Source organism: Melanostigma gelatinosum (genome assembly GCF_949748355.1).
Source record: "Melanostigma gelatinosum genome assembly, chromosome: 24".
Classification (NCBI taxonomy): Eukaryota; Metazoa; Chordata; class Actinopteri; order Perciformes; family Zoarcidae; genus Melanostigma; species Melanostigma gelatinosum.
In genome coordinates, this window is record NC_136657.1 from 7,710,984 (window position 1) to 7,736,721 (window position 25,738).

The following is a 25,738-nucleotide window of genomic DNA, read 5'->3' on the forward strand; positions in this document are numbered from 1 at the left end:
GTTTGAGCTCAGTAGGTCGATGTGTGGAGGGTAAGCGTCGACCACATCAGCCTATGGGGCCCTTTGAAAATCACAGGCCATGTCTGCAAACAGGAAGTACCTGCAGCCGCAGTTTTCTGATCATTTATGTGCTCATTGTTTTGGGGTTTGTTTCCCACATTCGCGACACTAAGGGAATTGAGGGTTCTGTTGCCATTAGCCAGCGAATGTGTGATAATCTAATTTATATCGGGATGATTCAGGATTGGAGACATTAAATGTCGCTACCCATTTATACGCAGATTTCTCGTCATGTCACGGAGACTTCCTGTTTCTTTGCATGCGTTTTAGATGAGTCACAGGCCTTTTCCTCTCACCTCTAATCTATTAGTATTTACTTCAGCCCCCACGTCACTTCCATTTAAAAAGTCATCATGGCTTAGATTGATCTCGTTGATGAGGGTTAGGTGTGAATGTCGCAACTAACTGCCACTAACATGACGTACGTGGGAGCATCAGCCGTGTTTCCATTCACATATTTAGATAATACGTCCTCATTAGGGGTGTAACGATACGCGTATTCGTATTGAACCGTTCGGTACGAGGGTCACGGTTCGGTACGCATGACGAACCGAATACGTTTGAATTAAAAAAATAAAAATAATAATAATAATTTTATTAAAAACACCTTTATTTAACCAGGTAGTCCCATTGAGATTAAAAATCTCTTTTGCAAGATGTAAGTAACAATACTACATAACATTAAGGAGCAGTTTTTGTTTTTTATGCTTATGTGTTGCTAAGAAGACCTAGAAGATGGGTCACTCAGTTCCATCATTGTTCAAAGTCAAAGAATAACTTTATGATGTTAGTTGAAATGAATAAATATATTTTAAAATCAAGTACATTTCTCTGGCATTTATAGTTTTCTACTGTACCGAAACGTACCGAACCGTGGCTCCACTGTATCGTACCGAAACCAACCGTGAATTTTGTGAACCGTTACACCCCCAGTCCTCATTAAGGTGTTTTTTGCCTTTGACGAAGGTTGATGCGCTAAATGGCATGCGGAAAAACGTCTTTAATAAGTTCTCACACAGCGGACATTTGACTCACAAGACTGAGCAGTGTAACGTCGCTCTATGTCTACTCAACGAGTAAATAAACACCTTAATACGGGGATACTATATGTTGTGGGCACAGTTAGCTGGATAACAGGACCAAAGCATTGAGTCGGACTCAAACCCGCGCTGAAAGCACACGTCATGCGATTACATTGTAACATCACCCCCCCTCACCACCCCCACCTCGTAATTACCCATAATTCACTGTGTATCATGCATGCTCTCTGTCAATTAACGTCCCATCAAAAAACAATTACATCCAAACCGCCCAAGCAGACATGAGGAGCACATCAGCATCATTGAGTTTATTCCACGTAATTGATTAGCTGATTAATCAACCCTGTCTGTGTAATTGGGTAATGCGTGTCTTCTTGTGTTGTGATTAGGCCAGAGGAAGGAAGGAGCTGACCTGTGTGTTGAGTGTGTGTGTGAGAGTGTGCACTTTATTCCAGATAGCGGCACCATAATATTGGAGGCTGAACCACTGATAGCTGTGGGGCCGGAGGGTGGGGGTGCTTGGAGTTCCAGCCAGGTCATCTCGCCAAAGTTAAGTCAACCATCAAAAGAATTATTTGGGTTAAAGGAAACCTCTGAGTCATACCAGAAGGCCGCCCAACGCTATTGAGCTTAGTTTCATTTTACTTTCTGCAGAATTTCCTCATTAGTCAAACTGAAATTAGTCGGTTGACAACTTTTGATATTTGAGTCACATACAACTGCCCACAGAATATTTTCCACTTTCATATGCACATTATAATCATCTCTGGGAACTAGATAATGATACCAATACTACCTGTTAGATTGTCTTCTTTACGGTAATTTCTCGCCATATTTTCCTGTTACAGCTTGTAACTTGAGGTCTGTCAGGACTGAGCTTCTGTGAACAAAACACAGCAACCGCTCTCTGCAAACACTTGCACTCTCTCAGCTGTTTGGCCGGTCACAAACTCGGGTAGAGAAAGCACCAAAAAGAGGGTTACAAACTCCTCGCTGCTGTGCTTTTCCAGCCTGACTTTAGATTTCCATTTGAAAAATGAACACCCATCTTCTTCACCCTGATTATAATGAAGGAACATTCTTCTGGTAATAGCCTTTTAAATGGCCTCATTAGTCCTCAAGGCTTTTCATTTTATTTTTACAGAAATCACATCCATGCTTCTTACTTAAAGGTAATTTAGCAGCTTTATAAAAACACGTTTGCTACCTTTTGACAATTTTGTATGTAAACTTGAAAACTTTATGTGTTGTTCACACACAGTCTCTGCAAGCTGCATATGTGTTGCGTTAGAATAACAGGCTTCAGTCCACGTTTTTTTACTCAAGTGTAAAAATGATCCAGAAAGGGTGTTCAACATGTGTTTTGTGTCTCTCTATCTTTGAGCTTCTGAACAGCTGTGGAGTGATTTGGGGAGGACATTTGAGCAAAGAAAGGGACGGATGGGGAGGTGAGGGACATTTTATCTTTTTAACTTGTTGAATTGGACTGTAAAAAAACATAAAAAGCATTTTTTTCCTCCTCACTTATCTAGACGGGAGTTTCATTGACCGTGCGTCCTCATTTTCAGACTCGCTTACACACATTACATCACCATCTGAGGCGTTACTGCTGGAATAGAAACCCTGGCGCTGGTAGCAATCACCGGGCCGCGCTGCTGCTCTGACATCACCGTGACTCGGTGAGGAGAAAGTGAGGAGGCGGTGGGGTGAGAGTCGAGGTTTTGACCCTCGAGAGCACTTCCTCTCTGCAGGGAAAGTTGTTAATATTTGAGCCTCGAGCTCTGCCGCCGGCCTACGAACTGTCAGAGTAAACAGAAATAAGCAGCAGTGCTCAAAGGGGCCAGCGGCCGTCGGTCAGGACAGAGGGATGTATTCAAGTGAAACGTTTCCCTCGCACACACATGCAATGTGGTGGCATTTATGGTGAATTATGAGTAAATCAACATGCAAATCTGGTACAGTGCATACAGCAAATGCATGTAAAGACGCGTTGATGCATAAATACATTAGTTCATGGTCGTTTTAGGATGGGGATTTGACAGCATCCCATAATACATAATGCTGCGTAGATGGGTTTAGTCCGTCCGTCCTCTGGTGTCTGCTGAGTGAAGGCAAGCTGTATTAGATTAGTGCTGTCAAGTAGAAGCCATGTGAAGTCTTAATGATGAGGACAAAGTACGCTCATGTATAAATACATATTTATGTCAAGGTTGCACAGCAGGCTGCAGGGGGGGGCGGTCCCAAACGCAGACAAAAACGCGGAAGCGGCAGAAACAATGCAATGATTTCATTTCTTTTTTAAATGCGTACACGCTGGAGTACAAGCATAACGGGCAGGAAACAGAAGGCAAGGACATGGGCAAACTGGTACAGAAGCCCCCCCCCCCCCCCAACATAACTGGAGACTGAACAAACAGAACCGGGCCGGTACTGAGTAACGGGGAGGTGGGAAGAGGTGAGTAGGAGCTCAGGTGACTGCGGGGCTGACGAGAGACGGGAGAAACTAAACGCAAGGGCGGCAAAACAAGACACCGCTCACCAGCCACGTTGCAGTTTACATCCACGTCTGGACCTTTGACCACTGAATTCCAATCACTTCATCCTTTAGTCCCAAGTGTCCTAATCAACATATCGAATATTGTCCAGAACTGTCTGGCGTCACTGAAGACACAATAACAGTACTGATATCAGGGCTGTTGAAGCAGCTGTGTTTACATTCATATAGAATAACACTGATTAGCGTGACATGCTGCGGGAGCTGATATTTACGCCGATGATATGAAACCACAGATACGACGTGTTCACCGAGCAACGCGTCCTTGCCAAGCAGCTGATGCTAAGATGGCTGAGTGACAGCGGCGCGGGTTTCTTTGTTAGCCGTTAGCTGCTATCGGTTCTTTTGATTTGTATCAAGAGGAGACGGGTCTGCGTGTCTCGCAGGATGCATCTGTTCAGAGAGGAAAGCACCAACAGCCGGACCGCAAGGCAAGTTTATTTGCATAGCACATTTCAACAACAAGGTAATTCAAAGTGCTTCACATAAAACCATTAAAAGCATCAAAACATAAGGCAAAAGAAAAGGAGATTTAAAAACAATTAAAGAAACAGTGTAAGAAATAAAATTCAGTAGTAAAAAGTAAAGGAGATTTAAAACATACATTGAAACAATAATTGATGTCTCCCTGAGACATTACGCTGCACGCAATCAACCACACGCTGCCGCAGAGAGAAGCCGACAAAGACAGCCGAGCGGCCAGAGTTGACTCGGTAAAAGGTGTGTTTTGTTTGTGACAGCTGACGGGGTGAGAAGTCAGCGGTCTAGACGTGTGCTGTCTAGGGGAGAAGTTAAGCGTGTGTGTGTGTGTGTGTGTGTGTGTGTGTGTGTGTGTGTGTGTGTGGTCATTTCTCAGATTTGCAGCTAAAACAATAAATCACTCAAGCCGCCACAGTTGGTGCTGAGAAACAAATGAGTCAGAAAACACTTTCCTCCAACTCTGACGACTATAAACCCGTTCAACCAGAGAGATACTTTGATCTCTATATTTTTGCATGTAGGGAAGATAGAACAATTCCGTTGAGATCCCATCGCATTTAATTATCAAATTGTGACCAGAGCTACGTGGGGCATCGCTGGCGAAAAACACGGTGTGGCTTCTGTTAAATTATGTTTTCATAAAATCTTCTAAATACTACGAGTTTGGCACGAATCATTATTTGAATTTTATTTGAAAACAACTGAGGAAGAACAGGATATTACGCATGCATTTTGTCAGTTTCAGGGATCAGTCAGATTCACTATGTTTTCTGCCGCGGGTGATCCTGAGTCAGCGCTCTGTTGTGAAACGTTGGGAGAGCAGCGAAGAGCTAACGCCGGGGGCGAAGCCAGCGTCTTCTAACAAAACCCTCCCTTTCTTCTGCTCATCCATTGGCCGATAACTCCCGGGAGATTGTCTGCGAGGCCAAAGGGTGCGCCTCAAACAAAATCAACAAAGCAGTTCCACTTGGTCCACTCCTGGTCGCACATTACTGTGTGTGTGTGGACCGTGTGTTAGTACTGTATGTGAACCAACAGTGAGCCTTGTCAGGACCTGCTGGAAGCACACACACACACACACACACTCACACACTCACAGTATTACAAAGCACAAAGGGAAACACAAAACAACTCAAAAAGTGTAGTTTAGAAAAATGTTTTCTCTCTTTTTACCGCACTGTTGACGCCAAATTAAACCTTCCGACCGGCTTTCTGAAAAAAAGAAAATAAGTATTTGTCTTCCCCGGAGACGGTGGAAGGCGGATGCTTCTGTGGTCTTCCTGCTGATGTTTTTGTGGCCACGCTGGGGCTAAATGGACGCTATCGATCGCGAGTCGCGTCTCTTTTCCAAACCGAACCAGCGAAATGATGAAGATCAGTGAAGACACAGAAGAAACGGTTCTGGAGACCCCCGACTGATTTCAGAAAGAACCACAGAGAGCTGGGAGTTTTCCACAGATAACCGCCCTGATAGAACGTTATCGCATGTGACCGGCTCAGCGTTCTCACGCTCCGTTCATCCTGGACCGGAAATGCCACCACGCCACATCGCTGGACTTTCCCGCCAAGGTAAGCTCTGGCTGCACGCTACAATGTTCTCTTGATTTGATGAGACCGCGGCTTCTAAGCAATCAGCTGATGTCCCTTAGGTGATTGTGTGTTAATGGAGCTTGGTAACTTGGTGTGTGTGTGTGTGTGTGTGTGTGTGTGTGTGTGTGCGCGCGCGCGCGTGCGTGCGTGCGTGTGTGTGTGTGTGAGCAGCTATTTCCCGGCATCATGTGTCACTGAAGTGATGGCGTAATCACTTTCTGGTTTAAATGTCACACATATTGAATTTGGCTCCCTCTGCTCTGATGGTTTGAGAGTGTTGTGATGTTTTGAACTGCATTTCCCAGAAATCACCGGTCGATCAAACACAGCTCCAGCACTATGACGTCCTCTCCTTATATTTCTCTGTTATATATAAAGTCAAAAGATCCAAGTAAGGAAAAGAAGAATACATGGAAAGTAAAAAAATAAATATAATAAAGACTCAAATCTTATAACTGAATCGAGCTCTTTCAGTATCTATGAGTAAATTGTATTTTTATTCCACATAAACTATATAAAACATTGATTGCTGGGTAATATGTATGGTGTTGTATGTCCAATGTCAAGTCTCTAGTGACGGTACAATATATACCGTAGTTTAGGCCCAAATGTCGCTGCACAGTGAGGGGCATTTTCCTGTGAAAACTCAATTTATCAGAGCAGGAATCTTTTGAAACCTTCTTTTGGATGCAGTTGGGTTTGACCTTGTTGTTGGCCGTGCTCTGAGGTGCACTCTGTTATATTGCCGTGACGAGACAATGCTATAGGAGGGACAGCATTCAGGCAGCGTCTTATCACGACATATCTTGTCGTGATCTCGGTCGGTTCAATCAGGATTTGTCAACTTTATCAAATTCCTCCCTAAAAGGCAGAGGGAGGCCGAGGCTCCACAATGCATCAGTCATTCGATTATGTGTCAGTAGCACTTGATTCGTGTAAGGGCAAGGTTTTGGTTTGTGTCAAACTGCTTCTAGCAGGTCTTATGTTGTATCCACAGTATTATTTGACTTTTGTGTGTTATTTGCTGAAGTAAATAAATGCTGAACGGCTGGATGGAATATGCAGTCTGTCATTACACTTCCTGGACAGTAACCGGGAGGACAGGAAGGGGAACGTTATCACATTTACAAACTTTAAATATCATTCTTCCGTTCAAGTCCGCCTCTGATAATAAATACGTCTCCGTTTCAACTGGCTCCAAGCTAAAGTGTATTCAGTGCACGTGTGTGTGTGTGTTTGTTTAAATGAATCTGCAGTAGGTGGTCCTGCAGTGGGGGCCAGATAAAACTGCTGCTGCAAATAAACGATGGAGCTCGAACCAAAAGTGCATGTACGCCGGAATAACAACATCATTTCCGACCTCATAAATATTGACATGTCTCCATTTGTCTCTGTTGATCCACTCCCTACCCTCTATTCCCTCCACTCCCCCCCCCCCATAGATAATCTTCCTCTACCTTCCTCGGATCGCTCTCCGTGTCTCTACTCCCTTTCCTTCTGACCCTTTGCCATCCGTAAATATTGATAGACCTCTCCTTATCGCTCCCTTTTTCTGCCATGTCCGTACTCCCTCCTTACCCCTGGTGAGTTAGGGCATAAACAGAGGGCTTCTGGAAACGTTGCCTGAGGCCTCGAACGGCTCACTGCTACATCAAAGGACTACAAAGAGCGCAACGAAAATATGGCCCCACGTAATCTGCATAACTTCTTTCCTTTGTTAAAGGATGGGCTGGTTACACATCATTCTTCAGTCACAGACCAGAATAGAGAAATCTCTTGATCTCTTCACACCTCCGTTCACACATCACATGTTTAATGCATGTGGGTGACCTGTGCGGCCACACATGGGAGCTATTAAAGGCCCCGAGTCTATGATTTGCAGCTGCATACATTGAAAATAAATAAATAAATACCCGCTTTCATTTCATCAAAAGTGCCCCACTGCCCTGAGCCCCGTTTTGCACATCCTGCTCAACCTCACCTGAACTAATGACCCATTCCGGTGACACATTCCTATCTCAATGAACTGGCGTTCCCAGTGGACGGGTCAGTGTCGGCGGGCATCAAAGCGATGTTCCAGAGCTGCTGAATCATTCAGACTCCGCTGTCCGTGAACGCATCGGAGACTCGGCTACCGAGCTCGGCCACCTTTGCAATCGCGCGCGGCGATTGGCACAATGCGTGGCGGTGACAAAGAAGGCAGGACGTCAGCTTTGACTTATTGTCCCCAAAGAGACAATCAACCCCGGCATTCAGACATAAACAGTCACACAGGTGTAGCTGTTACACTGGTGCGACATAACGAAGCATCGCAATCGCACACACACACACACACACATACATGTTCTCGCTCTCTTCAGGAACATCAACGCTGCAGCACATTCCAGAGGAACACAGGCAGAGGAGGATGTTTACCGGGGCGTACATATGAGACACAGAGAGCAGGATGTTTTCTCTGCTGTAGCTCCATAGACTGTACACACACACACACACACACACACACACAGCACCCTACATTGACCCTTTTTGTACATAAAGGAATTATAATAATATGAAAATGCATATTGATCCAGCAAAACCCTCTTAACGGCAGCAAATGCTGACTACTGAAGTGCATTAGGTGCATTACAGTAAAGCTGGAAGATTATACTTAGAACAGTAACATATCGACCACTTAAAAAGCTCCCACGGGGTGAAGCGAGGGAAGTTAACAGTTGAACCGCGTCGACAAGGCCGAACCTAAGGTCTGACATCCACAGCGGAGCTCGGCCATGTAGGGGAAGGCTTTCTCTGCGTGTTGGCCGGGACGTGAGCATGAAATGATGCCGCCGTTACGTAATAACCAACAGACACGTCCAATCTGGGAGGCCGACAGAGATCAATTTTCCCCGCTGGCGTTGTACAAAAGAGAAGCACTGCTGATGTTTGTTTTCTTGTGTTTACTGCCGGGTTTTATGTTCTACAAAGAGAAGAATTCACTTTTTCCACCAACACACATCCTCCAGTGGGCAGCGGATAAGCGAAACCTTCTGGTTCGGCTATTATTTACTTATGCGAGCGAGAGAACTGCCAAAGAAGCTGCGAAGAATTTTGTCCAGATGCGCGTGGAAGTATAGGCCTGTAAACAATTACACAGACAGACAAGGTGGGATTAAAAGGACAGAAATCGACAATTCATCTTGTTGATCTTATTAACTTAACTAACATCGTTGGTTCTTGAAAAATAGTTTAGTTTAAGCGCTTACGGCTCTTTTTAAAAGGTGGAAAACTTGTATTTATATGCATTTAATGTACAGAAGTCAACAAAGCAGCAAAAAGAATTGCTTAACCACAATTTCTGTCTATTGTGGTGGAAGACCTGTTTGACCCGTCGTTGACGAATATCGTGAAACAGAACTTGTCTTATGTTTCACGATATGTTTTAAATATGTTTAAATGTTTTACTCTTGCTGTACGGGAACATCCTTCTCTGTAAGGCATAGAACACGATAATATAAGTGCTCGTTATTCGACAGCAAGAAGAAGAAGAGAATGTGTGTGCGGTCAGCTGCTGCACGGGTCACAAGTTACAGAATGCAAGCTTGTGACAGTTTAATAAGAATATAAAATTACACATTCTGCTCACAACCTCCATTTACAATCCATTCACTCCAATGCAATCGTTTCTGCAAAGGGCAATTTAATCTTTAATAAATAATGACTTTGTTCTTTGTGTGGTTATCCCAAAATAAAATCCCAAATCTTTGAAGGCATTAACTGCTTTGTTGGCCATATTATAAAGTGCAGCAGCACAGTGACCTCTCCCTGTGCCGTCCGTTCGGTCCGCACTGAGTTTCTCAGCCTCTGAGGGCCGGCAGGAATGCTGACCTCTGCTCTTCCTCTTTCACTCCCTGCTTTGCAATTAGTTTCCAGCCAAAAACATGCGCCTTTTAATCCACGCTGAATTTTGGAAAGCACCGAGTAGAGAGAGAGATCTTAATCCTATGTCCCCCCCCCCCCTCGTATAATGTTATTGCAGCCGAGGGAGCAGCGATCAGTCACGCAGAAATAAACTCGGAAAACTACAAATAGAACAAATATTATCAGATCACATCGCTTTGACCTTTTTGTCTCCAATTCTACATGTCATGGACTCATCACAGAGGATGGAGGCCAGAATAGAGGCTGCAGGTTGGCCTCAGCAGCAGCGGAGTCGGGCGGCCGCGTGGAATCCCGACAGGAACAGAAGGTCCATGTTTGGAGAATGTAAAAAAGGCTCACCGCTCCCCTTTTGAAACGTTATCGCAGAGATTTAAACATGAGCCGAGCTCAAATGTAACAGACCTGAAGGAAGGAGTCATTGAGAGAATAACAATAATAAAGGAGACGCGAGATGAAAGGAAGGAACCCGGAGGAACTCCAATAAAATCCATCGACCATCATGTGAGGTTTGGTCTGAGAGCTTCTCATCCTGTCAGGCAAAGGGTCTGCAGAGAGACTGTAAAGATAAATACAACTAATTTACAGCAGCAATAAAATGTAGAACGAAACATAATAGGTACGTGAATTTAATTTTCTCTCAGACAACGAAGAAACATTTAACGGACGTTTCTGCTGTTGATACAAAAAAAAAAAAAAAAAAACGCTCGCTGTCAATGTTTGCCCTTATTTGAGCCCTTATTACCAATTCTGGGCATGTCTTGACTGGACTGGTTACAGGCTGAAGAAAATACTCCACCTGGATTTCTAACAACCGGGAGAAGAAAAAAATACAACAACTCACACTTTCTGTGTTTTGGCTGCACAATCTCTGCCAATTAAGAGCGTAGCTGTCAGATAGTCTTTCTCTTCGTGTCACTGACACTCGCTGCCTTTGTCTGGCTGTCCAAAACCTGCTCCAACACGCGCACACACACACACACCTACAGATTATTTTGTCCGCCATTCCAATAGCTGCTGAAAGGTGTTGTATTGAACGGCTGCCAGGAGCTGGAGGTAGGAGAGAAATTCTTCGTCATGTATGTAAGTCTGTCTCGAACCAAAACATCGGGAAGAAAAGCAAAGAGAGCGAGAAGATATCAGTTTCATTTTGAATTCAACATCTAATCCTAAACTGGTCTGGTGACAGTGCAGACTTATGTGTAACTCTGGTCCTGGGTGACTATGTTGTTGGCTCCCCCTATTGGCACCGCTGGATGCTGCGGTGTGAATAAATCTTCCTTCGTCCACAGACGTGTTTCCACTTATTCTCCATTAGCGTGACGCGTCGTGCCCAGCTCGGCGTTGGGTGGAGTTATTACGGGAGGTCGTCAAACTCTGTGAACTAATGAGGTGCAAATTGTCTAATATTGTGCAATGAAATGGAGACAGAGGTCTTTTTTTTCCTGACACATTAACGCCTGACTGTGACTGATTTGGGCCGTTTGCCTGGACTTTTTCCACGCAAAGGGTTTTTTTATGTGCAATTTGCTGCTCTGACTCATCGCGGTAGCTGTAATCACGTCACTCACGTGGCCTTTGCTGCGAGATGTAACGCAAATGCTCCCCGAAGCCGAGGGGATCTGTAATTCAGTATCGTATATCATCATTCAGCTCGTGAGAGCAGATTTGGACTTCTCTTATTTCTTCTCTTCGTAGAAAATTAAGAAAACTTTTTTTGTATGAAGTGTGTTGACAGCAGAAATGTATAAGTAAAGTATACTCAAAAGAGTCGATATACAGACTAAAGAAACAGTGTGTGCTGTTGATTGGCACTATTCTCCCACAATGCAATGCACAAAGGAAAGTTTCTGACTCAAGTTTTCTATTCTAAACTAATTCTACAGACTCGTCTTATTTTGACTCATCAGTGTCCCGACGCCCTTCGTGGTTTAACTCCTAATTCTCTCCTGTTGCAGAGAAAAGAGGAAGCGGCACAGCGAGGTTTCCATGGCAACACACTGCGTCGCCGACGGCAGCTGGCCAAATATTAGCAGTGACCTCTCTGGGGCTGATGACTTAAACAGCCTAGAGCTGAACATTTTGGAAGGGTTATTCCACCCGACACCTGGACAACCTGTTAGCGCAGCGTGCGCTCCAGCGACCTGAGAGGTGTGCGACGCCCAACGCTCGACAGCTTGAAACATCACAGGGATGTCAGGGGAGGTCATATTTGGCTCTGCGATAGCCCGACAAACTAACTAACCGGTTAATATTTAATTCGCCCTGAGAGCGACACAGCTGGACACACCAGACTCGCCGTGGTGCGTCCTGTCCAGAACAGCTCAACACACAGACCGTAAATTAACCTAAAGAGCGACACGCGTAACAGGTGGAAAATATTCTCGGTGGCATCTAACCGTTGACATTCATAGCCACGGTATACAGAGGTGACACAGCACTTTGAACTTTACTGTCACGCGCCAAAAAGGTCTTAATGGCCTTTGAAGAGAGTTATTTTCTATCGCTGCCTGGCTCATCATTCGTCACCCCGTCTGTATATCTAGACAGAGCTAACTGTGCTCACTGCTGCAAGTAGTTTCCTCCGTGTTGACGTGAAGAACTGCAGCCTGGCTTCAGCAGCGAGATCCTCCGTGTGTGTGTGTGTGTGTGTGTGCGTGAACACAGATGGAGGGACATCCCGTAGGAGTTTCAGTGTAATCATGGTTCACAATCTAAAAAGTAGATATATTCCCACACACAGCAGCATCAAGTTCTCACACACACATAAACTGGGCTTTTAACAGTAATAGGCGAGACACATGAATACACAGTGAGTCATGACTCATGAGGATGCAAAACTTGGCTTGATTACATGGCAAAAAACCCAGAACAACAACAAACAAGCTTATAAAACGAGAGGGCTATTTTCAGATGCAACGCAATAAACAAATATGATCTTCTCATGGCTCTTCTGCGTGTCCCGCCTCCCCGTCATCCCATTCGTGCATCTGTGTGCCATTATGTTGCCAATTTACTGTGATTGCGTGCGCCGAGCCAGATTCCTTCTCCACGCGCCCGCATGCGTGCCAACTTGTTGCTGCTTTCCATTCTCCCGTATAGATGCTGCGCAGAAATTTGAAGCCGGTGATTGCGGTCGGCGTTGTGCAACAGTTGAAACCTTTTTGAAGGGAATAGCTTTTGTGAAGTTGGCCTTTTGTGGACCAAAAGCTTTATGATTATACTGTGGCAAATATTATGCTTACTTGTTTTCGTCAGCTGTTCAGATCTCTTTTAGGACTTTTTTTTGAAGCGTGAATGCAATCGGCAGAAGTAAAAAGCTGACGTTAGGCTATGAACGAACTGCAACACGGTTGCATGAGTGCAAGTATAAACACAACAATGATGTAAAGGCGGACTAGTCGGCAGAATGACGTTTAGAAGTCTCATTCAGCCACTCGTTAGCAACCGGAAGCACTGTTTAAGTCAAGCCTTACACATAAAAGAAGGATCCCAGTCACTTCCCACAGTGAGGGATGCAGCTTATTAATGAAACACTGGTGGATCAGTACTGGGTAGCCCAGGTATCGGGACTAAAAAAGTCAGATCGTTGCATCCATGTGGAACAAAACGTTAAATATCTCTTGAACTTGTGTTACATACAGACCTTACTTCAGGCATCTGACCAAAGCGCAGTTTTAAAAACCCACTGACTTCGAAAACAAGTGAAAAAACACGCTGACTCATTTCCTGATTCTAGGACTCATTCCTGCAGAACTCTATTGTCCTTCTCATTTAATCTTTTTCAATGAAAAATCACAGACTTCTCTCCAGTTACTCACAAAGAACAAATTACATGAAACCGCCTGCAACAGTGAACGCACCGCTTTCGGCATGAGGCTCTGTGCATCATAAACTGAATCATATACGTGGTCTGCTTACGCTAATGTCATAACTCGCATGTAGCGCCGGCTGGTCTGCAATCTAGTTACATGCTCGATCTACGCGGGATCATTTCCCTCCTGATGGCGTGTGCTGACTCAGGTCGTTCCGGGATGCAGCAAAATACAATTACTTAGTATGTTCGTCATGAGGCTGTATCGAAGAGCGTACATCTCCATCAGCATGTTTAGGGTACGGAACAACAGATTAAAGCCAATCTCTTTAGTCTTGCCTTTGTGTCGTTTTTATTTGCCTGCTTTTGTATTTTTTATGTATTTAAAGGGAGTTCAATCAGGGCTTGTGCTTCAATAATTCCTCAATTTACATTTCCAATTTCTGCTCATACGACTATTATTATTAACAGCACGAACACCCCATTGATGTTATTAGCTAGATGTATGTAAATGTATGTAAATGCATTCAAACACACACTTGGTCAGAATTCATAGACGCTTGTCATGAACTTTCGGGGAAAAAGGACCAGAATTACAAGGAAAGTGGGAGAATTTTATAAATATCTTCTGAGCCCATCAACAAAGGCCGATCTTTTTCACCGTGCACGTTTCCCGACTGGCTCGTGCTGCCGTCAGCAGCTTGTGAAATTGGCCTTTCGCATGTTGTTATTTGTCATTTATCAAACCGTCTGCGGCTACATGGATCACTGCCACAGTCGTCCGGCCAAATGGGCAGCAACGCTATTATCGTGTGTCTCTGAGCAGAAGGGAGAACTGTTATAAAGCCTGTGACAGCAGTTACTTCACTTTCTCTCACACACAGCTGACACATGAGTTGGGATCAGATAAGCCCTTTAAGCACAGAACTATGACAAAATGTTATTTTATTTGAAAATGTGGTTTTTTTTCCTGAGGCAGCAACACAGGATTTAATCCTGTTCTAATCACTCCTCTGGAACAAAAACCAGAAGACATACTCAACTGTGAAATGCGATATGTAAACACACACCGATTTGCTTTTAATCTCGTTTTCCTGCTCTGCTCACTGCTCCTTTGACACTGATCGACTTGAACAACGCAAAGCACACCAAGCGCTGACTTCATGAGGGAGAAATCCACTCCAAGACATGAATCATTCGCTTTTTTCAGGAGGACTTTCAGTCAGTTACATTGTTTTTTAGCAGTACTCTGAGACAATCGCACTGTTCTTAAAAGGACTACTTCAAGCGTTGATAAGTTATTATTTCTATAGCTGCAGTTAAATGCAGTATTGATGGCATTGGTGGTAGGGGCCGACATAAATCCCAGGGACCAGCTATTGGTTTAAAGTGACCAGTTAGATTGAATCTGACACTACGTGCTAAATTAAGAAAATCCAGATGTGTAGCATCATTCCACTGTGGTGTAATACAACAAACCATGCAACATTCAATTAAACTTTTAGACAATACGCTGTCATCAAAAAGAAACAATGTCATAGATACATGACTTACACACGTGTTGGCCTACATATTAAATAAGCATAAAAATCATATAATGCTTATAGTATGATACAAGCAGTAGTGAACGTTAAAAAATCCTTGACTTACTTCCTTATCTAGCAGTTTTATGTTTGCTATTCAACATTTAGCCTACAGGTCAATTCTAGTGAAGCTAATTTGCAGCACAGACAAAAAAACAATATGTTTGTGTGGGAGAGAATGCAATGTTACTCATATTCAACTTACGTTATTGGACGTCCATGTCGCTTCTCTTTTCTTTCAGTGAATGAAGTATCTGTGTCCACAGTAATTTTGTTTGAAGACAGGACTCCTTGTCTTCTCTCTTCATAGCTGCTAGCTTAGCTAACTAGCGTAGCTTTACAAAAGCGCGGTAAATTCGCAGCTAGGAAAACTAGCTAGCTAACTGTCCTCTGTTTAATTTAAATACTGCTAACATTTAGTTGTTTCTTCTGAGACCAGGCCGTGAAAGGGTTCACACTTCTCTTCAGACTCTTCTCCTCAGACGTGTGTCCATTCACAGTTCGCCATGACAGGGACTTCAGCTTCTTTAATACTTTTAAATGTTTAATCTAGCTTCTCCCTTCGGTACGTTTGATGAGGGTGCAGTACCGTGTTTCAACCACACAGGTTGGCTAACATGTACCAAGCGTTACAACCAAGAGGGGCGCTGTTTCACGCGTTTACGAAAAGTTAAATATTTTTTAATTGTCATTTTTTGTGTACTTAACTACTAAAACTACCAACACTTTTGGGCCATCAAAGTAAAGGAATTATTTTTTTTTATTTTCTTATTTCACCATTGGTTCTTTACTGTCATTGGACCCTCTTTGACCAGCCCTGAACCTTTTTCTTTCACTGCATTGGTCAGGCAGCCACCAGCACACAGTTGACCTTTCACCTTTGTGTAGTGCCTAATGGGCAAAAGGGTGGGCGCTGCTCAGTGCTCGCACTGTATATATAGATCTACAAAAATAGACCAATTTAAGGAGCACTTTGTTTAAAAGGAGAACACTTTACAGGACAGCCCCATTGTGTAAACATTTATATCTCAACGTACCTCAAAACATGGGCTTGAAAAATATTTAATGTCATGATCTCATTTATTTAATGTTCACAGTATGTCCAAAAATAACAACCAAGCCCTTACAGTATAAAAAAACCTGCCAGTCTTGTGCTCAGTCCGTCTGTTTCATTAAGAACAAAGACAAAAATTTAAGCTGAAGATTCACATGGATTCAAAAGAAATTCCGCCCAAAACCACAAGAGCCCTTCAGATCCTTCAGCTGATGGGTCAAGATGGATGTTCCCTTTTAACGGAGACACGAATTGATTCAAACGACTCAAAGTCCCAGAAACCACATCTGAAACCACCGTAATAATGAGAGCAGACCGATCCAACTGACCTCTTCCACCTCCTCTGTTCTGCATCTCAACTGCTGGGAAAAAAAACCAAAATGGCGCCGCTGTCGTTACGGGACAGGAAGTGGAACGATGGGGAAAATAAAACAAATTTTAAGGACGCTTGCAGGACGTAAATATCCTTCACGTAAAGTCACTGCAGTTTCCATGCATGGTGTGATTAAAGAGGGAAGGCAGACATGGTAACAGTTAAAACATCACTGTGGCAAATCATCTGAGGAAGAGGTAACGGCGTCTGATCCTGTGACTGATGAGGATGTTGGCTTTCTGGAACTGGAAAGATACATTCACACCAATGACCAACAGCTTAGCACATACTGTAGGTTGTATCTTTAATAATGAGGAGTCAGCAAATCGGGTAGAAGCCGAGTTCACAGGAATCAGTGACAAAACCGCAGCGGTAGGAAACCAGGAAATGAAACTACAGGGAACAGAATATGTGATCAGTCATATTAAACCGACTTTAAGTTCACAGTGTCTTTTGGTGCTGCATTGTGTGCCCCATCGTGTTCTCTTCACAGTTCAGCGTGAGGGTGATTGTCATGCGCGGGAAAGCTAGAGGAGGACTCCCCCCCTGCTTTATCTACCGCCACGCCTTCTTCCACCTTGGCCTCAGGAGTCTGCTGCCGGCTGGAGCCGGGTTCCTGCATGTCCATGATTTTCAGGAAGTCCAAAAACTCGGCAGCGGGAGGCCAGCTGTCCCCACCCAACGTCCCTGCAGAGACAGGCATGTAGAATTACATCGTGCCATGTGACACATTAAAGAGGATTACATGCCTTCAATGTAACGCAACAACAAAGTCGTTTTTCAGTTTATAATGTTCAACTGCAATAAACCATGTTGCAGCTGAAGCTAGATTCATGATCATGAAAAATGACTCAACATTTTCGAGATCATTTTCTCTAACTTCCAGAATATTGAGTGCCAGAAAATAAGAGAAAGTCTCAATCCAGATGTCGGCCTTTAAAAACACTTGTTCGTCCAAATGCTGTTTCTTTAAAAAACCTGAACGCTAAAAACACTTCCAGTCAAAAGAAGAGTTTCGTAAGCTGCCTTGCAGGGGAACATAGCTCCAGGAAGTAAAGAGTGGAGGCTTGAAGCCACTCTGCGTCTCTAAAGACGGCTGCAGGTCTGGGGTTTCTCCGGAGAACCGATGGAATGCGCGGCAATTGGTTCAGATAGACCGGGGACGAGTCTCAGCGAGACCGGCGTCTTGTCTCGGCACTCACCAAACGACAGAGTTCAAAAGGTCAAGCGTTTAAAGCCTGAGGTTAAATCGTAAGTTAAAGACCCTTTTACTATCGATACACGTGCAGCTGCTCAACTCAACGCCTCTATTGCATTCCGTTCACATTCCTCAGACGGGAAAGCTACACGCTGGATCCTGCCTTCACCCTCTGGGGAGCATTTGGCATTATACTGCATGGATTTGTTGTTCTACGGTGTACTTTTGTTCTTTACCTGGATTTTTTAACATCTTTGATTAATATTCTAGCGTAGCATGTAAAACTTCACTGTTTTTGGTTTTTATTGTTTATAAGTCTGTTCTTGTGTTGTGGTTTTTCGGTACGTCTCGTCTCAATCGTGGGTTTTGTATTGTGACGTTTTATGACTGTGGAAAATAAAGATATTGAAATATGATATTTGCGTAAACACTGGTGTGGTTGATGGGGCAGAGTTCGGGCCGTTCTGCTGCGTATGTGATGTGGGTTCAAGTTTGGTTAACCAGAAAGCAGATCGCTATCGCAATTAAAATGAATAAATCCAAAAGATTCATTTCTGTGTTTACGTGAGACAAGAGTTTGGAATAATTTCTGTAAAATGAACGTTTATTTGGAACGCTTTGGTTGAGTTTCCCTTCAACAAATGAATAGTTATTCATTTTTAAAAAAGGGTAAAAGTATCCCATCATTTTCACTGTGCATTATGACACAAGCATGTTCTATTATTAAAATAAATAGGGTTGAAATATCCTGTGGTCTTGTATAATATAATATTATGTTATATATAATACATACTGCTGCCTTCTATTTTCTTAACTCTTTGCTGTGCAGCACTTCCTCCTCCTTACCTGCAGCCGCCTCGGCCCCGTCCTCGACTCTCCGCACCCACTGCAGGACAGAGGAGGCCATGATGGGCGTGTTGGGGGAGTACTGATAGATTTCACTTCTGGAGGGCAAATGGGTGAGGACCAGGGCAGGGAGGGGGGGCATGGAGCCCAGGTACGACCCCAGGACAGACATACCAGCTGGAGTGCGGCCGCTGGAACACAGACGAAGAAAACAATTCAATACCATCTGGTGGGATCATTTTTTTAAATGACGGATCTATCACGTACAGGTGGATCCAGCAGACCAGGTATCGCTCCATCCGCTCCCCGCCCAGCTCCACCACTCCTAACATCTCCTCCAGCAGCACCTGGTTCTGCCTCCGCCCGACCTCGTCCTCCTCCTCTCCCACAAAGAGGAGGAGGAGGCCTTTGCCCAGGGAGAGGAAGGACGGCAGGTTTTCCACCGTCAGCTCAGGCTGGAGATAAAAACAGGGATGGAGGAGTTTAACGTACACATTATTACAGTGACAGAAATAAGAGATTTGGAAACAGACGGCTCAACACCACCCAAAATAATATACAAAGTATAACAATTCTTTTATATTCAGTCAGCACAAAGCTCAATATCTCACATCAGGGTTTTTGCTGTTCACAGCAGCTGCTACACTGAGCTGTTAGGCATCAAACCTGCCTGTGAGCGTCAGCACAAAGGCATTAAGAGGCAGCAGTTATTTGACTGACTCCACCGCCCTTCATACAGTCCCTCAGTTGCTTTATTTGTAAAATAAATTGTGCTTTTTAACTGGATAGACCTCTGAGACCTTGATAAAAACGTGGACAACAGCGCCACCCAAAGGGACCTTTGGTTATTGCTCAAAAGAGCAAAATAAAAACTCAAAGGGAGAGCTGAACGCGCTGTTTGCACATTATTGCCTGGTTTCTGAATGAGTTACCTCAGACGTGACGCATGAGGACACCGTGTCCACACTCTGTGGAGCCACACATGGAGCCGGTTATCCGTGACATCGTGTGAACGCTTCCATCTCGGCTTTCACAAACTTCCGAGAAGTTACGTCCATCATTTATTCACGCCGATTTCATTTCAAGAGATATAAATGACGATCTGGCTCACAAATTTGGCTTTGTTTAAACTCTAAAATTTAAAACGTGACAGACGAACGTGCACAGCCTGTTTTACCAGTGGGTGCAGCAGTGCGGTGCTGATGCGGGAGAGCAGCTCCTCGGCGGAGGTGGAGGCGGTCAGCGCCGAGGGCCGAGTGCGTGCCCCCCAAGACGGAAACACCAACACTGCAGGAAGATCCACGCTGTGCTCCGCCGCCCTGCAGAGCACACGTGCAACATGAACACATGTTCAAAGCTCATTTTGAAGACCATTTAATGATGCAAGAACAGCTGCTCATCACACATAGACTGAGGTGACCTCTCCTCTTCATCGCACGTGTATGTTTTTCAAATTCATGTGAAGTACAACTTCAAGCCGTCCGGGAAAACCTTGAGGCAGGAATGACGAGACTGAGTTCTTACCATTTCTCTGCCAGCCCATCCGTCAGCAGTCCGGTCAGCGCCTCTCCTCTCAATGACTTTGCTGCTTCAGTGAAGGGCCGCACAGCTGGCAAGACAGGGCGACATCACCATGACATCATCATCATCATCATGATGCGACTGACAGGTCAGCGGCTTTAAGGGACGTCCTGGAAGATATTTCTGCAATATTTTAGGAATTCAATATCATTTTACAGCCCCTCCCCCCCACCTGCATCTGCTTGTGTCTTAAACAGTCCCAGTGCACGATCGGGCTTGTAGCCTGCCAGCCCGGGGAGAGGCACTTCCTGGAGGAATGATGTCACTTCCTCTTGGGTGGACAGTCGCGCCGGAGAAGCTGGCTGGCTCCTGGTTGAAGAAGAAACATGTAAGATTGTGTGCACAGACGAAACATACACAAATGTACGCAGATCCAAAACGTGCATGTTATTGTTGAGCGTGTACTGAGTGGAAGACTTCACAGGTTAAAGGCTCAGAGATATAGCTACAACATGGTCTGATTGGTCTCATTCTGCTCTAAGGAGACACTCAGTCAAGACATGATGAAATCAAAGCATGGATCGAAGTCTCTGGGTGATAATGGGACAAAACAAATGATTATAGAAAACATGACTGGCCAGCTAGATAAGCAATGACTCCAAGATTCCCACAATCTGAAAATATATTTGTAAAAGCTCCCTGATATGGATTTGTATTGTCCTGCTGTGAACATGTGGCTTATATACGAGGGTGTTTCCTGTTATTTTCTTATGCTTTTGCCCTGTAAAACACGGCCATTGTTCGCGGTTCTCAGGAACAGATGTCCTTGGTGGAAAGATGTCCAAGACAAACATCCCGACGGGGACATTTCACTTTATTTTGTCTTTGGGGTTTTAGAGTCCTGCCTTCAGATGCAGTGCACTTGTTGTTGAATGAGCCCTATAGTAACTTATTTTATATCAACATGTAATAGGTACTTTACTTCAATAGTTGGGGGAGTCACAAGCGACAGATAAAAAAAAGTCTAAATCAAAGCAGCAGAGGCTGAGATATGTTGACTTTCCCAGGAATGGGTCAAAAACACTGAATCCTACATTTCCCATGGTGCAACTTGATAGTCACTCACTAGGCCACCCGTTTAGTAGACCACATCTTTAAAACTCCTCGTTTTTTACTTTTGTAACTTCCCGTTTGCAGTGTTCAGGGCGAAGCGGAAATCCCCCTGATGCCATCACGATGACATCATCAGGGTTATTTCATCTCCCTCTAGAGTCACAGATGACACTATTTAACGGTTTCCACAGGCTGAGAAGTTCTCTCTATACTCTGTACTCTACGCTCTTCAGAATTGGGATTGGAAAGGCATTTAGGAGAATATACTCAAAATCATCTCAAAGACAAATCCATGACCAAAACTCACAGCACGATGAAGCGGTGCAGCGCCTCGGCACCCAGCATGCCTCCGTAGTGCTGGGCCGAGTCCTCGGGGCGGAGCAGCAGGACGGTGGGGAAGACCGTGACCGGCCGGAACGGGATCGGGGGGGAGCCGCCCGACTCGGCAGCGCAGAGGTCGGTCCACTCCCTGCAGTCGACCACACACATCTGGACCTCGGAATCTTAAGGGATTTAGTAAATCAGGCAAGCGTCAAGATCACGACATTTCAAGACATCATTGGATGAGCTCTCCCTTTATCTATCTCGTCATTACGATCATTTTGAAAATAATCTCAAGGCTCTCTCTTACATCTCCAGAAGCTGTAGCTAAGATACAACAAACGATTCTCTGAGACTCTAATCAGGTCGTCCCGTTTACCTTCAAGTCTCTCGGCGACGTCAATGAATGAGCTGAGAAAGGTCTTTGAAACAGCCTGCCCTGGTGGTGAAAGCAGAAACGACCGTTACTTCCACCCACGTGCATCTCGACCCGATATCCGACAGGACGGGAGGGAATAGAGCTTACATGGGAGGTAGAAGAGCGCCACCGTCAGGCTGCTTTCAGCCACTGTGGCGTGGAAGTTGTCGGAGGTCAGCTGGGCGAGCGAGTCGGCGTCCGGCAAGTTGAGGCGGTTTTCGAAGACGGACTCGGCGATTTCATCGTCCAGCATGTCTTTGGGGGGGGGGGGGGTGGACACGAAAAAGCCATGAACACCCTCTCTCCCTAACTCCTCTCTCTTATCCTCTCTAGACACTTACGCAATTTGGAATCCAAATCCTCCTGCTCCTCCTCCTCCTCCTCCTCCTCCGACCCCTCCTCCTCCTCCGACCCCTCCTCCTCCTCTTGATTTGTGAAGAGCTCCAGCAGCTCATCGGTGCTTTTTGAGTGCAAATACTTCACCTCTGAACCCTTGAAGCACACACACAAACACACGAAAGGTCAATCACACATGGCTGACAATAATGAGTCATCTTTTTTTAATGTATGGATGTATTCATGTGGGCGTCATACTTTCTCAGGCAGCCTGTAAGCAGCATTATATTCATCGAGGGTTTTCACTGCAGGACTCTGCCTGATAACACACACACAGAAGGTAGATTTAGACTGGTTTGCTGGGCATATAGTTCATTCTACCTGGCAAAAGAAAGCTACAAAATAAAAATAAAAGAATGAAGAAGAACACTATTAATAGTAATAGGATCAGATCCATGTTCTTGTGTGTACCTGTGCGTCTTACCTGTGCACGAGCACCAGCAGGGCGAGGCCGCGGAGCCTCCAGGCCAGAGCGGTGGCCGTGTCCAGGTCCTCTTGCTTGGTGGCGGGACGGGAGAACAGGAAGACCTGGGGGGTGTCCTGGTAGGGGAACTGAGGGGGCTGGACCGAGGACGGGTCGTCGTAAACTTCAGACTGTGCAGTGGAGAGACACATGAGATTATGTGCGATTGGATACATGAAAACAAAAAAGATGAAACGCTGATGAAAACATAGTTACTACACGCTGGCCCTTTAAGACTACAACATACAGCGACTGTTCATTTCCATCCTGCTCACCACTAGCGGCGCCTCCATGAGCTGCAGGAAGGAGTGGAGGCTGAGCGTGGACAGCGGTTTGCTCATACGGGTCGTGGGACAGTGCTCGGAGGTCATGGACCCGCCGTGAGCTCTGCAGTGGAGGAACCACACTTGAGACGTCTCGTCGACGCTGCGGGACAAAGACGGAGAGACACACACACGGTGAAGACTTTCTCAGGCGGGGTGGAGACAAAGAACAAGAAAAACAACCTACCGTACCTAAAGTGGTTCAAAACTGGGCCTCCAGTTATGAGGATGAACTGGTATTTGGGTCCGTACACATACGCCGTCTCCATCATCGACCTGTGCTCTTAAGAAACACAATCGCAGACAATACTATTCATTTAAGTAGTCATATAAGTAAAATCAATCAATTCGACTGAGCCATCTTTCACAGTGCAATCCATGAGTAAATGAATCAGCCCTTAAACAAATCATCCAGATCATCTCTATCGCTGACATTCGGCCTCCGTACATCCGTCCTTTCCTTACCTTGTGTTCCCAGGCTGCTGACGTAACCCAGCGCGATATCCTTCTTCCCTCTGGCTGCCTTCTCCATGGCCAGCAGGTCAGTTTCTGTGTGAACGTACTTGATCTCCTCGCGCAGAATGGCACTGGAAGAAGGAGACCAAATACAAGTACATCTTGTTTATGTTCATTTGTAGTATTAAACAATATCAACACTGTGAAAATACAAGCACTACTTATCACTATGTTAAAAATACTACTTGTAAATAGTGTATTGGATGTTTCAGAAGGACTGAACGTTAAAGCGTCACACTGATGGAGCGTCGCTTACTCACAATAGGACCTCCGAGACGATGGAGTTGACGTCAAACAAGGTGTCCAAATTAAAACCCAAGAACTCCTTGCCACCCCTGGAAGGAGGACATGGGGGAAGAAAACGTCAACACAACGCACGTCTTCTGGTGTCTCTCGTGAGAAAGTCAATCGAAATGAAATGGCTGTACTCCACACACCTGAAGAGAAACGCCGTGTTCAGCGCCTTCTCTTCCGCGCAGTATTCGTGAACCGGCTCTTTATTGCAGTTGACCTGAACGGGAAATAAAAGACAAAAAAAGCACTGAACTGCCACCTCTCCGTCCCATACACCTCCCGGTATACGCCTCCACATTATGAAGTGAATGAAAAGAAAACTTAATGTCAAACTTCTATCAAACTTCTATGACAGCAGGACTACGGTGACCTTGCCAACCAGCACCCCATAACCCTGCAGAGCGTCAGCGGACTGCTCCAACTCCGCCAAGAAGAGAGCGATGGTTGAGGAGACTGGGGACAGAGATTAGCGACTGCATTTAAAACGACCATACCAAATGTGGAAAGAGATTTGCGCCTGTGAGCGGCCCACCTTGCTGCTCAAAATAGATGAACATCGTCTTCCCAGAATGCAATTTGTCGGTGAAGTCCGCAGACGTGTATTCCATCGGGGCCGACGTGCTGGCCTGCTCTGTGCCGCCTCCTGACCTCCCCCACAGCAGGACGACAGCAATGCACGTCCACATGATGGAAGAAAGGCTCCGTTTCTGGGGGGAGATCACAAACTGGATCACAGTGGATCACAAACTTCCTGACAGACAGGACACAGCAGGTGAGGCTGGGAAAAAAACACATCCAGCACCCGGACTGTCGGCACTGGTGATCAGAACAACCTGGAGCTGAACAAGCTCATACTGTGGAGATGACAGTTGACCCCCCCCTTCACTATTCTCAACAGCACTGTGTCTGCTGTGGAGACCTACAGGTTCCTGGGTTCTCGTGATGTTCTACTTTGTTGTCCTTGTTTTAATTTTTTTTGTACATTTGTCATTTCTGTGTATGTAAGTTGAGAGCAACGTAAACTGCCAATAAAGCTGATTCTGATAAGCAGGGACAACAAGTACGTTAGAAGAATGTGAGCCTTACCAGAGAGTTGAGGGGTTTAACTTGCAACGTCCGAGTGGCACAAACGTTAAAAACCACGGTTAACGGAGACGGCTTACATAATGACGCTAATTAAAAGCAGCCGTTTTCCCTACGCGTATAATATCAAGAAAGCCCCAAACGGCGCTTTATGCTTTAGTTACATACATATATATATGTCCACTTACGTGTTATGCCAGGGAAGTTTGTAAGGTTATTTTTCCTCAAGCTGCACAGTGAAATTTTAAAAAATGTGTCTTGAGTGATCGATGCTTCACACTTCCTGTTATCATTTCATAATAAAATCCTCAATTGGCGAATTTGTTGCGATGCGTTTTTTTAGTTGTCCGAACAAACTTGTATGATAAACGTGACAATTATCCTATAATAATACGTAAATGATAAGAATGTGGCTGTTTTACAGTTGTTTGTCATTCCCAAACATTGCAGTTTTGTGCACGCCAACGTTTTAAGCTTTTATTTTGAAGGCAACCATGTTTTTTTCCCGCAACTGTTGGTTATTGCTCAATGACTTAACGTAAATATTTGCGAATTTTTTTGATGACCTCTTTCTCAGAGAGAAACGCCCACTTTCTTAGTTGAGCCAATAAGATCGGGGAACAGTTTTGACTTGAGCAAACACCCAATCACAGGCATACAAAGGGCGGACACTGCCGCAGCTGACATCATCATGAACCAATGGAGTGAGGATACTGTGGAGGTTGGGCGGCTGGATTAGCCAATGAAGCGGCGCACTGAGAAAGTGGGTGTGAGGACGTC

At 44.9% G+C, this 25,738-nt stretch overlaps 1 protein-coding gene across 3 annotated transcripts; it reads right to left on the reverse strand.

The window, feature by feature from the left end:
* Positions 1–16,149: 16,149 nt before the first annotated feature.
* Positions 16,150–25,203, reverse strand: txndc16 (thioredoxin domain containing 16). Of its 3 annotated transcripts, none has more exons than XM_079296736.1 (20): positions 25,147–25,203; positions 24,408–24,582; positions 24,246–24,328; positions 24,019–24,092; positions 23,842–23,916; positions 23,531–23,652; positions 23,258–23,348; positions 23,018–23,168; positions 22,704–22,873; positions 22,478–22,538; positions 22,225–22,375; positions 21,992–22,138; positions 21,845–21,904; positions 21,452–21,647; positions 20,264–20,400; positions 20,035–20,119; positions 19,688–19,829; positions 18,778–18,965; positions 18,511–18,701; positions 16,150–17,153 (listed from the first exon to the last, which is right to left on the reverse strand). In XM_079296736.1, the coding sequence occupies exons 2-20, from the start codon at positions 24,559–24,561 to the stop codon at positions 16,954–16,956; spliced, it is 2,478 nt and encodes an 825-aa protein (XP_079152862.1). In that variant the 5' UTR covers positions 24,562–24,582; positions 25,147–25,203; the 3' UTR covers positions 16,150–16,953. The 3 variants fall into 3 exon arrangements, 2 of the variants coding, with proteins under 2 accessions (XP_079152862.1, XP_079152863.1); XM_079296737.1 differs by lacking the exon at positions 25,147–25,203 and adding an exon at positions 24,962–25,028; XR_013773123.1 differs by having other exon boundaries at positions 17,017–17,153; positions 18,795–18,965.
* Between the last annotated feature and the right edge of the window lie 535 nt (positions 25,204–25,738).

Coding starts and splice junctions, on each gene's coding strand:
- txndc16 (XM_079296736.1), bottom strand. CDS start 24,561: ATGTGGACGTGCATTGCTGTCGTCCTGCTGTGGGGGAGGTCAGGAGGC. Junction 23,917..24,018: donor AACACGGCGTTTCTCTTCAG/GTGTGTGGAGTA, acceptor TCCTCCTTCCAG/GGGTGGCAAGGAGTTCTTGG. Junction 21,648..21,844: donor CGTCGCCGAGAGACTTGAAG/GTAAACGGGACG, acceptor AAATCCCTTAAG/ATTCCGAGGTCCAGATGTGT.